Below are 14,639 nucleotides of genomic sequence, written 5' to 3' on the forward strand. Positions count from 1 at the left end.
AAAAGAGGAGGTTCAGGGTTGCTCTGTGCAAAATCATTGCACAGAGGAGGTAAGTATGGCATGTTTGTTATTTTAAAAAATGGAACCTTTACAATCATTTTAAGTATGCCATTGAAGGTGTTTCGCCATATCTGTTTAATGCATGCAAAAATATTTTTTCTGTTTCAATATTTTTATTGAAGTTTTAAGATCCATAATCAACCATGGTTCCCTGAGGCAGGGGCAACATCGATCAGGCATGTAAAGAAATAGCGTGTGAACGTGTAATGAGTAGCATAACAGTAAACTGTTACCAGAACCATAAGGGACCGGGTTAAAAATGAGGCAGATATCACAGGCTATATTACTCTGTTCCCTGGAGAACAGCAGTCTACATTGATAGCCTCCATATCAGAAATGATGAGAAGAGGGAGGAGACATAGAAATGCAAGAAGAGAGAGAGAAGAGGAGAGGGGCCCCAAGAGGGGGTGAATACTACGGACGTGGGACCTGTACAAATATGCTTTAAAGTCGACCATAGATAGTTGGGGGCAGGGACAGGAATGAGTAACTTAGCCATGGTTCCCAGATTTTTTTAAGTTGTACATGCGAATCTCTCAATATACTGGAGCAAAAATATTTTTTAACCTGCCTGTGCCTTCTGCTGCACTGTTCTCAGTTACAGTTTTTCCCAGTTTCCTTTGTGTAAACTACAGGACACCTTCACCATGTTGAGGAGTGGAGAATGTTGTGTAGTCCTAACACACTTCTTGTTCTCAGGTGACAATGCTGCTTACTTCCCCATAGATGCAGTACAGTGAATGGGCATTGTCACTCTAGGACAGGAAGTGTGTTACTGGCAGGATTACCAGATGAAAATAAAGAAAAAAAACTACACAAAGAAAAGTAATACAACCACCATTAAAGTATGGTATTCTACAATATACTACACTTCGTTTCATAGGAATGGGCTTGTTTATTATATTCTAGTGAGAAATTGTTCTAAAATTTTCGGGGAGGTATATGAGCAATGATAAAGTTTGATTTTTCAGTCGTCTTTCACTAAGATTTTAGATAGATGTCAGCTTCACATCTAAGTGGCTGTACATGTTTAATATTTTCTTATTACTGAATGTTCCCAGTGGTTGGATTTTCACTAACACTCTTCTCTATACGGCACTATAGGGCAGCACAGTGGTGTAGTGGTTAGCGCTCTCACCTAGCAGCAATAGCGTCATTGGTTCAAATCCTGACCACAACACCACCTGCCTGGAGTTTGCATATTCTCCCTGTGTGTGCATGGGCTTCCCCTGGGTTCTCCAGTTTCCCCCCACACTCCAAAGACATGCTGGTAGGTTAATCAGATCCTGTCTACAAATTGACCCTAGTATGGGTTAGTAAACATGTCAGGACCCTGCTGGGTAAAGGACCACACTGTATCAAGATGCAACTCAAGCATCTGCATGGAGCTTGCATGTTCTCTATTTGCTTGTGTGGGTTCTCTCTGGGTACTCCAGTTTCCTCCCACACTCCAAAGACATGCTGGTAGAATAATTGGCCTTAGTATGTTTAAGATTGTAAGCTCCTTGAGCTGTGACTGTATATAAAGCACTGTATACATTTCTGGAGCTATACAAAAACCTGAAATAGATAATAAATAAAATATGCTCACTTTATTTCCAACATCAGATTATTAGCTCCATTCCAAAGTAGGCTTGCAATTTATTGTTATTTTGAAGTTCAAAGTATATAGAAAACATACATCACTTTATAAGCTCCTTTACTTTTTGAGAAAATGAACAAGTTAATATATGTTTGTTTTTATTTTGCAGATAAATCCAGGATGTTTTCAGCCATTGAAATACCTCAATACACTTATAATGGCTAACCTGTCGCTTGGACCTAATTTGATAGAACAGCTTTGCACAGAACTGGCCGTTACTCAGATTAAAGTTCTCATTCTACTGAATTCTCATCTCTCAAAGATACACAATACAACTTTTAAAGGCCTTCAAAATACAACCCTTGCAGTTCTGGATATATCAAAAAACAGCTTGATGCAAATTGATAATGACTCATTTATTTATCTAGAGTCTTTAACGATTCTCAACCTGGAGGAAAATCAAGTCAGTCATTTAAATGCAGGAGCATTTAAAGGCTTGTCAAGTGTTAAATCCTTGAATTTACAAAAGTTTTTTAGTGGTGCTAAAGACCCTAAAATTGATGACATGCCCTTCCAGTGGCTCAAAAAACTTGAGAACCTGAATATGGAAAGAAATAAAAATCTTGACTTTACACAGTTCACTTTTACAGGTTTGATAAGTTTGAAGAATTTAAGCTTGACTGAATGCTCTTTTAAGTCATTTACTAACAGGACATTTTTATCACTCTTAAAATCTCCATTAATGTTTCTGAATCTCACAAAAACTAACATAGCCAAGCTGGAATATGGGATGTTTTCTTCTATGGAATATCTTCAAATACTTGATTTAGGCCTAAACAAAATTGAGCAAACCTTAAGTGGCTATGAGTTTAAAGGTCTTCTCAGCATTAAAATGATTTATCTTTCTTACAATAAACATTTGGCCTTAACAAGCAATTCATTTAGTTTTGTTACAACCCTTGAAAAGCTGAACCTGAGAAAAACAGAATTAACATTTAACACTGATGGCATATCTCCCTTCGCTTGTCTGAAGAACCTCACAGTTTTGGACCTTGGGAACAATAATATTGCTAACATGGTGGAGGATGTCTTTTCTGGTCTTCATAGCCTTAGAATACTGAATCTACAGCATAACAACCTTGCTCGACTGTGGAAAAAAGCCAATCCTGGAGGACCCGTTTTATTTCTGAAAGGTCTTCAGAATTTGGAAATACTTGACTTACTGTCCAATGGATTAGATGAGATTCCCACCAATGCTTTTAAAGGACTTTTAAATTTAAACATACTGAATTTAGGTGAAAATAATGTGTATTTACTGCCACCATCCCTATTTGAAGATCAAAGCTCACTTGACTTACTAGATCTTCATAAAAATCTGATAACATCAGTTGAGTCAAATACATTAAAAAATGTTTTTAATGGCCTTAAAGTGTTAAATATGGGTCAAAACCCCTTTGACTGTACCTGTGAAAGCATAGCATGGTTTTCTAACTGGCTTAATACAACAAATACAAGTGTCATAGGACGGGACAAACAGTATGTTTGCAATACACCTAATAAATACCATGGCATTTATGTGGAAAATTTTGATAGCTCTCCCTGCAAGGACACTGCTCCTTTCAAAGCAGTTTTTATACTCACCTTCACTATTACATGCTGCTTTCTATTTCTGGTATTGTTCGTACATTTCCAAGGCTGGAGAATACAGTTTTACTGGAGTGTTATGGTTAACAAGATTCTTGGTTTTAGAGTAATTGATCCAGGCAACCAAAACTTTCAATATGATGCTTACCTCATTCATGCTAAAAAAGACACGGAGTGGGTTCTCAAATATCTGCTTTCTCTTGATAGAGAAGAAGATAAAACTTCTCAGCTTAACTTTTGCTTTGAGGATAGAAACTTTGTGGGCGGATTACCGATTCCAACTTTAACAGTCAACAGCATTAGAAACAGCAGGAAAATTATTTTTGTGATATCCCACTATTTTTTGAATGACAAATGGTGTAAAAGGTAAGTTTAGCAACCCATATTAATACAATTGACACCTAATTAGTTAAAGTGGCATACAAAATAAAATTTGCCAGTGTTTCTGTTCGCTGTATATTTTAGATCAATTTTGCAAAATGTTTTCCAGCAAATAAAAAAAAAAAACTACATGAATTCCTGCACATGTTCTTCTCTGATTATCTTCTAAATTCTATCTTCTAACCAAATTGTGCTTCACACAAACAAAATCAATAAATAGATAAGTGTGGTTCTCCCTCAACCTAAATTAAAACCTACAATCAATAATCACATATCAAGAAGAAATAAATGAATATATATTCTGTATATAGCAAAAAAAATAATTATATATATATATATATATATATATATATATATATATATATATATATACATATACATATACATATATATATATATATATATATATATATATATATATATATATATATATATATATATATACAGTGCCTTGCGAAAGTATTCGGCCCCCTTGAACTTTTCAACCTTTTGCCACATTTCAGGCTTCAAACATAAAGATATAAAATTTGTATTTTTTGTGAAGAATCACCAACAAGTGGGACACAATTGTGAAGTGGAACGAAATCTATTGGATTTTTGAAACTTTTTTAACTAATAAAAAAATGAAAAGTGGGGCGTGCAAAATTATTTGGCCCCCTTGCGTTAATACTTTGTAGAGCCACCTTTTGCTGTGATTACAGCTGCAAGTCGCTTGGGGTATGTCTCTATCAGTTTTGCACATCGAGAGACTGAAATTCTTGCCCATTCTTCCTTGCAAAACAGCTCGAGCTCAGTGAGGTTGGATGGAGAGCGTTTGTGAACAGCAGTTTTCAGCACAGATTCTCGATTGGATTCAAGTCTGGACTTTGACTTGGCCATTCTAACACCTGGATACGTTTATTTGTGAACCATTCCTTTGTAGATTTTGCTGTATGTTTGGGATCATTGTCTTGTTGGAAGATAAATCTCCGTCCCAGTTTCAGGTCTTTTGCAGACTCCAAAAGGTTTACATCCAGAATGGTCCTGTATTTGGCTGCATCCATCTTCCCCTCAATTTTAACTATCTTCCCTGTCCCTGCTGAAGAAAAGCAGGCCCAAACCATGATGCTGCCACCACCATGTTTGACAGTGGGGATGGTGTGTTGAGGGTGATGAGCTGTGTTGCTTTTACGCCAAACATATCGTTTTGCATTGTGGGCAAAAAGTTTGATTTTGGTTTCATCTGACCAGAGCACCTTCTTCCACATGTTTGGTGTGTCTCCCAGGTGGCTTGTGGCAAACTTTAGACGAGACTTTTTATGGATATCTTTGAGAAATGGCTTTCTTCTTGCCACTCTTCCATAAAGGCCAGATTTGTGCAGTGTACCACTGATTGTTGTCCTATGGACAGACTCTCCCACCTCAGCTGTAGTTCTCTGCAGTTCATCCAGAGTGATCATGGGCCTCTTGGCTGCATCTCTGATCAGTCTTCTCCTTGTCTGAGCTGAAAGTTTAGAGGGTCGGCCAGGTCTTGGTAGATTTGCAGTGGTCTGATTCTCCTTCCATTTCAAAATGATCGCTTGCACAGTGCTCCTTGGGATGTTTAAAGCTTGGGAAATCTTTTTGTATCCAAATCCGGCTTTAAACTTCTCCACAACAGTATTACGGACCTGCCTGGTGTGTTCCTTGGTCTTCATGATGCTCTCTGCGCTTTCAACAGAACCCTGAGACTATCACAGAGCAGGTGCATTTATACAGAGACTTGATTACACACAGGTGGATTTTATTTGTCACTATCAGTCATTTAGGACAACATTGGATCATTCAGAGATCTTCGCTGAACTTCTGGAGTGAGTTTGCTGCACTGAAAGTAAAGGGGCCGAATAATTTTGCACGCACCACTTTTCAGTTTTTTCTTTGCTAAAAAAGTTTAAAATATCCAATAGATTTAGTTCCACTTCACAATTGTGTCCCACTTGTTGGTGATTAAAATTTTATATCTTTATGTTTGAAGCCTGAAATGTGGCAAAAGGATGAAAAGTGGCCGAATACTTTCGCAAGGCACTGTATATATATAGATATATATATATATATATATATATATATATATATATATATATATATATATATATATATATATTACTTTCTGCTATAAAACATATCCAATAATTAAGAAAAAAATCGAATTTCTTCATAAATGTATTCTGCTACATCTTTTTGATTAAAAAAATCCCATTAAGTGTTTATTGAATGATTTGCATGAAAGTTATAGCACCTATAATCTATGGAAGAGATATGCAATTAGTGGACCTCCAGCTGTTGCAAAACTACAAGTCCCATCATGCCTCTGCCTCTGGGTGTCATGCTTGTGGCTGTCAGACTCTTGCTATGCCTCATGGGGCTTGTAGTTCTGCAACAGCTGATCTAATTTCATATCCCTGATCTATGGTATATACAGTATACTAGAGTTTTTCATTTTTTTTATACTAGTAATGGCGGTGATCAGTAACTTATAATGGGAGTACGGTGAGCAATCTGACACTAACTGATACTGGGGGGAACTGACTAACTGCCACTTGACATTAATACAGTGATCAGTGATAATACTATACACTATCCCTGTACTAATGACTATGACTGGGAAGGGGTTAACATCTAGGGGCAATCAAGTGATTAAATATATGCCTATCTATGTGTAATATGTATAAAGTGTGTGGCTTTTACTAACATATCTCGTTTCTCATCCTTGCTTGCAGAGATGAGAAACTTACAGATCGCTCCCTCTGTACAGAGCTCTGTGTTGATTACCAAGACAGAACTCGGCTGTGATTGCATAAAGCTGATCGGCAGGTCCATGAATCATTGGCCAGGACTTACTGACAGGCTTCCGCTGTGTACATGCATGCCCCCTAAACTGCAAAGTACGCTGCTTTGACTACAGCGACCACTCGCCTGCAGCACATTGTGAGTGGGCGGTTGCCCAAATAGTTAAAATTCCACACCACGTGCTCTTGGTTCTGACCTGGAAAGATGGATCTCTACATCACAGGAGCAGCCAAGCATACACCGCCTTTGACAGCCATTTTACTCCTCTCTTTCCTGAGCAGCTTTTTAACTTCTCAGAAAGTAATGCCACTGCACCTCTCATGCAAAGAGATTAAAGTAGACCATAGCGCTCTCTCTCTCTCTCTCTCTCTTTCTCTCTCTCTCTTTCTCTCTCTATATATATATATATATATATATATATATATATATATATATATATATATATATATATATATATATATATATATATATATATGCATTTATGCAATATAGATTAAAAACACTCAATACTGTATATGCAAAAAAAAGCACAGCCGCCTTCTCTACTGCTTCTTCTGCTCTACTCTTCTACTTCTACTCTACTACTCCTTCTCCCTGCCCAACTCTGCCTAGCATGATGAGTTCATGGACAATCCCTACTGACGCGATCTGTCCTCCTCAGAGATAGGGAAGGAAGTAAAATCAATTGGACTCTGAGGAAGTCTTCAAGGAATGCCGATCTCTTTGGCTTAATGTAGTAAATCACTACAGGAGACCCTGGTTCTGCCAAATCACCAAGGGAGAGATATAAATTCACTCATGTGACCACCTGCAAACTAGGCAAAATAGGATATTTCAGAGCCACTTTCAAACATATTCATTACACATCTACAAATTGCTGCTGCTACTCTGCATTTACATATTTACGTGTATTCTCGTGATATTATGCCCTTAGTTTTTAAGCACTTTCAGCACCTGATTTACTCACTTAGGGCTGGGTCACACCAGGTGCAATCAATGCATTTTTTTCTGCTTTAAAAATACATATATTTAACGTATCTATGGTATATTCCATACCCGGGCAAGTGAGCAAGTTCTCACCTGGCACCGGATCACCCCCTTCTGAAATACCCCTTCTACAATTAGTTCCCCTACTTCCCCTTCCCATCCTCAAACTAGCTCCCTCTATACCCCCACCCCCTCCCCCATTCCAGCAACTTCCCAGGCCCTACCCCTAACTCGGACCTTACCGCCTTCCCTGCCGCAACTCTTACAGTCTAATTAATTACGATATTTGGAGGTCTGATTTGACAGTCCTCAGTAGTGTATACTACCACCCTAAACATGGTGTCACAGATCAGCTGCGGAGCTGATCTGTGTCTTACCTTTACTGCTGTAGGTCGGCTGGAACCTGTTGTTACACTAGCTTGTTTTCAGCTCTGCTGCACTCTGCAGCTATGGGTGTCGCCAGCTTCACCTGTTGCTTAATATATAATTCCTTCCTGCTACTTCCTGTCCAGCCCCTCATGTGCTTCTCTATTTAAATCCCTCCCAGACCACTTTCTGGTTGCTTGAGCAATGCTTGTATCTGAGCTCCCTTCTTGTAACATGCTTTAACCTGATCTCTTGTGAACTGATCTCTTGTGTACCGATTCGGCTTGTTTTGATTACATTGTCTGCAGCATGCTGTCTGGCTCGCCTTTGCTTCATCCATCCATCCTTGTCTGACAGTGTCTTCTGGTACTTCCCTAGCAAGCAGGGTGAACCTGGGGTCAGCACGCAGCTAAGTCCAAACTCTCATGAGGGGGTCCCTGGCAGAATATCGTCTGGCCCTTAGACTCCACGCCCTGGGAGATCACGTGTCACCTGCTCGCCTGTGGGCTCACTGTAAGTAGAACCATGACACATGGCTTCTACTCCCCCCCCCCCCCCCACTGGTGACAAACTTCTTGTTAAGATCATCTCGCTTAATGTAAGAAGACTCAATATACCAGAGAAGTGCTCCTAGCTCCTTCTTACAATACAACAGGATAAAGCTGACATAATATATTTGTAGGAAACGCATTTTCGCACTGAAGCTATACCAAGACTAATGCATTGATACTATCCAACTGTATACCACGCAACCAACCGAATGTCCAAATCAAAAGGTGTTTCCATACTCCTGGCAAAACACTGCCCTTTCCAACTCACTGACACACTGATGAGGACATTAGATTCATCTTTCTGAGAGGGTCTTGCCACTGCAAGCAGATCACCCTAGCGAACATATACACCCCGAACAGCTACCAGGTTACCTTCTTTTGCGATATAACCAAAGCACTTACCCCATTCAAAGAAGGCACCCTGATTCTAGGGGGCGTCTCTCTGAACCCTCTCTAAGACACCTCTAACGGCCCATCCTCTCTCCCCTATATCCCTCTACAATCCATTAAGTCACAACTTAGGGATCTATTACTTCAAGACTCCTGGCATACATTAAACCCAAACGGTAGAGACTTCACCTTTTTTTCAATCTCACACAAAAAATACTCAAGAATTAACTATCTATTTATCTCTCAGAAAGACTTTCCCTTCCTCCATCGCACATCCATCTACCCCATGTTTCTATTGGACCACCACCCCATTTCCATGTCTATATCGTTCCCAAAGGTACACAATCACCCCCCGTCGTGGAGGTTAGACCCCTCTCTACTGACAGATCTATCTGTTGCAAATAAGGTTAAGCTCCGCATTAAACAATAATTCATGGAAAACAAACCCACAGATACCTCCCCAGTCATTACATGGGAAGCCCACAAATGTGTCATAAGGAGCATTCTAATCACAGCCGCTGCCAAAAGGAAGCGGGAAAGACAGAGAACTTACCACCCAAATTCAGAAGCTGGAGTGTGCACATAAACACAAAGCTTTAGACACTTGCCAAACCCTTCTACAGACCAGAACCAGTTCTAGACAAAAAAATAAGATGTAAATATATTCTGTCTCAGAAAGTGTTCTATGAATATAGCAACAAAGCTGGGAAACTGCTAGCAAGGGCCCTACAAGCTAAGAGAGCTGCCTCGACTATACACTCCCTGACAGACTCATCAGGCCACAAACTAAATTTAACCCCCGACATAGCTAAGCAATTTGTCGATCATTACTCACAACTATACAACCTATCCCCAACAGACTCATCTAAGGCCACTACATTAAGGAAGCAGTTAATTACTGATTTCCTGAAACAATATAGCCCTTCTCCAATTTCAAACACCATAGCATGGGATTTGGTTGGCCCATTAACAGAAAAAGAACCCAAACTAGCACTTAAACAGATGAAACAAGGCAAGAGTCCAGGACCTGATGGACTAACAGTGGGATATTACAAAAACTACTCAGAGCTCCTCACCCCCTTCTTTCTCTCAGCTTTTAACTCTTTTGCATTGCAGTTTGAGCCCCCTTGTGACTTACTGATGGCTCACATTATGGTAATCCCAAAACCAGGGAAGGATTCCTCCCTGGTCACCAACTATAGACGGATCTCGTTATTGAAAGTGGACCTATAATGGTTTGTCAAAATGTTACCCAATCGACTTCTCCCCTTGCTTCCTCAGCTTATCTCTCTTGACCAAGTTGGTTTCATACCAGGCAGAGAAGCAAGGGATAACACACTCAAGGCAATCAACATTCATCATTGGCTTACATCTAACCACCACCGGGCATTTCTTCTCTCACTCAGCACAGAGAAGGCATTCGATAGAGTGGCCTGGGACTATATGATGGAAGCCTTAAAAACCATTGGTCTTCCCCACTGAATGCTGAACCTTATTCTTACGCTCTACTCTAATCCCACAGCAAGAGTCCCCGTAAACGGCCACCTATCGGATCCCTTCTCAATATTGAATGGAACACTCCAGGGCTATCTCCCCTGATTTTTGTCCTTACCCTTGAACCACTACTCCGATGCCTCAGAGCAAACCCCGATATCAAGAGAATTGAAATAGCTCACCATAACTAGAAACTAGCCACATTTGTGGACGATATCCTTCTTTTCCTCACTGAACCGATTACAACAATCCTGAACCTGCTCAAAGACTTCAATACCTTCAAGTCTTTAACCACTTCAGCCCCGGAAGAATTTACACCCTCCCTGACTAGGCCATTTTTTGCACTACGGCACTGCCTCACTTTAATTCACAATTGTGCGGTCAGACTGCCTGTCCATTTCCATCTGATCCGATCAACCTAACGGATGGGGAATAGGATCACTATCTGTCTGTTTTTGGGGGACAGGATCAGATCGGATGGCTGCCGCTCCATAGAGGAGATTGGAGGGTCTGATCAGATCCGTCTGAAAAACTGACAGGTGGACCTGGTCAGACAGCCCATATGAAAGGGGCCTCAGAGTTTTAACAATTAGTTTACTGGGGAATGTTTATATTAATTGTACTCAATGTGTTAAGATAAAAACAGTGAATGTTTAATACTACTTTAAAGCGGAGTTCCATCTGTTTTTTAGTTTATTAAAAGTCAGCAGCTACAAAAAGCATAGCTGCTGACTTTTAATAAACCGACACTTATCTGTTCCACAGTCCAGCAATGTGGTCACCTGGAGCCTTGTTGCTCTCCCTCTCCTCGGCGCCGTCACAGCAACTGTGGGCACCCGGCCTTGACAGCTTATTACTTCACGGCCGGGTGCGCACCGCGCATGTGCGAGTCGCGTTGAGCTCTGCTATTGGCCAGCCAATCTTCTGGGACCTGTGTTGTGTCCCAGAAGATCGATGGCAGAGAGGGGCCGCCTAGGGAGAGAGGAGGCGTCGCCTAGGCGGCCGAGAACAGGAAGGAGGAAGTGGGACAGGAAGTCCCACTAAAAAGAGGATACACACTCCCTCCCCCCCAAAAAAAAATAACATGCCAAATGTGGCATGTCAGGGGGAAAGGAGTGCTTAAAGCCGAAGTTCCACTTTTGGGTGGAACTCCACTTTAACATATACTTTAACTTTACTTTTTTTTACACCCTATATGTTTGCTGTGTTTATATTAAAAATTATTGTTTTCTTTCTACAAGGTTCAAGATATATCAGGCTGTCCAGCAAGCCATTGAGCAAAGTCGTGATTCTATCATTCTCTTGTTTATTGAAGATATTCCAGATTACAAATTAAATCATAGCATAAACCTGAGAAGAGGGATGTTCAAATCCCGCTGTATTCTAGAATGGCCTGTTGAAAAGGAAAGACAGGATGCTTTCAAACAGAAACTTAAGATTGCTTTAGGATCAACTAACGTGGTAAATTGAAGATCAACATAAATTGTCTACAATATGGAGGACAACCTTGTGACAGGAACTCTTTTACTTTAAGTGCAAATCAGTGAAAAAAAAGTAGTATAGACTGCTTTAGTTATATGCATATCTAAACTTTAGCTATATTCTTAGTGGTAGTAAACTCTGTTACACCACTTGCACCTACAGGTAAGTCTATCATAAGGTTTACATGTAGGTACAGGCGGTCCCCGGGCTACAAATATCTGACTTACAAACGACTCCTACTTACAAAACGGAAGGAGACAACAGGAAGTGAGAGGAAATCTCCCCCTAGGAAGGGAAATTCACTCCTGTAAGAGTTATCATGGGAAAAAGTGTCTCCACTGAAGCTTTATCACCAATCCTTGTTTCAACACCAACCCAAAATTTTCAAAATCCAATGATCATAGGAACAGAAAGTTAGATGAACTCTTCTGAACAGGGGCACAAACAGCAAAAAAATGTTACAGGGGTGTTAACTCTCCCCTATGGTACCTAAAAACATAAAAAAAATTTTTTTAGCTCGAGCTACACTTAAAAAATTTACCTGTTCTGACTTACAAATTCAACTTAAGAACAAACCTACAGACCCGATTTGGTTTGTAACCCAGGCACTGCCTGTATTGTGAATATCTCCTAAACATAGTTTAGGAGATATTCAGAGTGCATTCAGCTGATGACATCACTGGCACATGCGCTCTGAAGGTCTAGCTTACAGTCCCGGACCTATAGAGCCTGCTCTGTAAACGGCATGCGCAGGAGTGACGTCATTGTGCCCCCGCCACTCATAGCCAGAGGAAGGAAGACCGGGGGAAGATGTCAGCCCTCTCAGCAGTGACATTGCAGCGCTGGAGGGCTTCATTATAAGCTAAGTCCCTCATAATGTGCTGGTATGCGATGCATATGAACACATTATGACATCGCTTTGCAGGGATTTTTTTAACCACATGCAGTTTACTACCACTTTAACCATTCTATTGACAATTGAAGTTGCCTATCACATTAAAGAACCAGTAAGCAGCCTTGGGAGGTGGCAAAGGGTAGGCAAAGCTTGACATTGAGACTTTAAGCAGAACTCCAATAATTGCAGCCCTTTTTAAAATATGCTAGCTTAGAAGGGGTTAAGTCCAACAAGGTGTATGCCACTTCATAGACTTATCTCTTTTAGAGCCTGGAGTACAGCTTTCACTATGCTTATGGCGCTCTGACACTGGACTTAAATGTAGCCATTCTGTCCAACCCTCTCTTCTTGCCCAGCCGTGGAAGACTTTGTGTTATATGAACCCATTTGTAAAGTATTTTGTGAATGGACAGCGGATGGAAGGGGTGGGCAGGGTGGCCGTTGTGTAGCAGAAAGCATATTTCCTGTCAGCGTGTCAGGAACTTAGTAATATCTGTACTCCGAGCTGTTAGTAAAAGCATAAATAGTAAATGAAAGAGATAAGTCCATGAGGTAGCATACACCTGGCTGGCTTTTACCCCTTATAAACCAGCATATTTTTAAAAGTGCTGCAATTCCTGGATTCCACTCAACACAGATTTGCTTAAGGGTGTAACTGATTTACTTGTTATGTAAATTACATGTACATAGACCAGCCTTTTTCAACCCGGGTGCCTTTGGGTTTCTTCAGATAAAATGGCTAAAATTTGCAAAAAAATGTATACAAGGCAGTGGATGAATCAAGCCTGCCTTTTGCTTACACAAAGCCACATGTTTTAATTTTGCACTATAATAACCTTCCAGCCACCAGCGCCTTAAGAACCAGGGACATTATCGGCTGATAAGCAGGGCGCCGGATGTCGGCACATCAGCACTGGGGTCACATTCGCTAAGCGAGAAAGAGAGACATTGCAATATTAGTCTACAGATGTCATGAAATAAGCCCTGAGTGCATGCCTGGACATGCATGAGCTATGCAAAGCATCATGCATGTCCAGGCATGCACTTAGGGTTTATTGCAAGCAAAAAGTAAACTTAAAGTGGAAGGTTAGGTAAAAACTAAGTAACTCTATGCCACATTCTAAGACTAATCTATCTAGCCCCGTAAAGCAAAAATTGCTATACTTATCTGCTCTACAGCCACTCTGGTTCGGTCCCACACTGAGCTGTCAGCGGCGTCTTTAGTGTGTAGGCATGTGCAGGAGAGGCAGCCGACAACAAAAGCCCCATAGTAAGTCTTTGGGTGACTTCACTTCCCAGGCATTTCAGAGCCGTTGTCAGTTCTCTCCTGCTCACAGCATCCGCTGCTGAAGACCGGACCAGATCGGTTGCAAAAAAGGTAAGTACGGCGATTTTTGCTTTACAGGGCTAGATAGATTAGTCCTAGAATGTGGCATAGAGTAGGATTAGAGTTCGTTTTTGACTAAACTTTAAATACACAAGAAGAAATTGCAAAAATAGAAGATTTATATAAAACAGCATAATAAGTTATATTACAGGTTACTTTTATATATAACAGTTAAAAATATGTAAGATTCACTTAAAAAAACATTTCAGAAAGCAATGTCTTTGTTGTCTAGTGTTATGTTTCTGGTACAAAGTGTGTCAAACTTGAAAATAAAAATATTTTAGTTTTTTAAATATTGTTTTTTTTTTAAATTGTTACCAATACAAAAACATTTTTGAATGCATGATTTAAAGAACTGACCTTTTAAAAACAATGCTTTTTACATACTTTTATATTTGTTTTAATCACTGTGTAAAAAATTGTTAAATTCATATAATTTTAAAATGTGTACAAGCATCTTACAAAAATGTGTACTGCATCTTACAAAAGGAGGCAAAGTGGAAGCATGATATCAGCCAGACAGCAGTTCCTTAAATAGCAAGCATATGGCAAATGTCATGTGCTTATCGTATGACACTTGTGTCTTTTCAATGGACTTAAATTAGAAAGTTTAAG

The 14,639-nt window shown here is 40.0% G+C and overlaps 1 protein-coding gene across 3 annotated transcripts in view; it reads left to right on the forward strand.

The window, feature by feature from the left end:
• The window catches only part of TLR3 (toll like receptor 3), a 65,411-nt gene extending 51,094 nt beyond the window's left edge, over positions 1 to 14,317 (forward strand). For all 3 annotated transcript variants that reach the window (XM_077477348.1, XM_077477347.1, XM_077477349.1), the window contains exons 4-5: positions 1,812 to 3,652; positions 11,502 to 14,317. In XM_077477348.1, the coding sequence (XP_077333474.1) occupies positions 1,812 to 3,652; positions 11,502 to 11,730 (2,070 nt within the window). In that variant the 3' untranslated portion in view covers positions 11,731 to 14,317. The remainder of the gene's footprint in view (positions 1 to 1,811; positions 3,653 to 11,501) is intronic.
• The last annotated feature ends 322 nt before the right edge of the window (positions 14,318 to 14,639 follow it).

Source organism: Lithobates pipiens, unplaced genomic scaffold, assembly GCF_037356315.1.
Source record: "Lithobates pipiens isolate NorthernLeopardFrog02 unplaced genomic scaffold, aLitPip1_a1.2 Scaffold_13, whole genome shotgun sequence".
Lineage (NCBI taxonomy): Eukaryota > Metazoa > Chordata > Amphibia > Anura > Ranidae > Lithobates > Lithobates pipiens.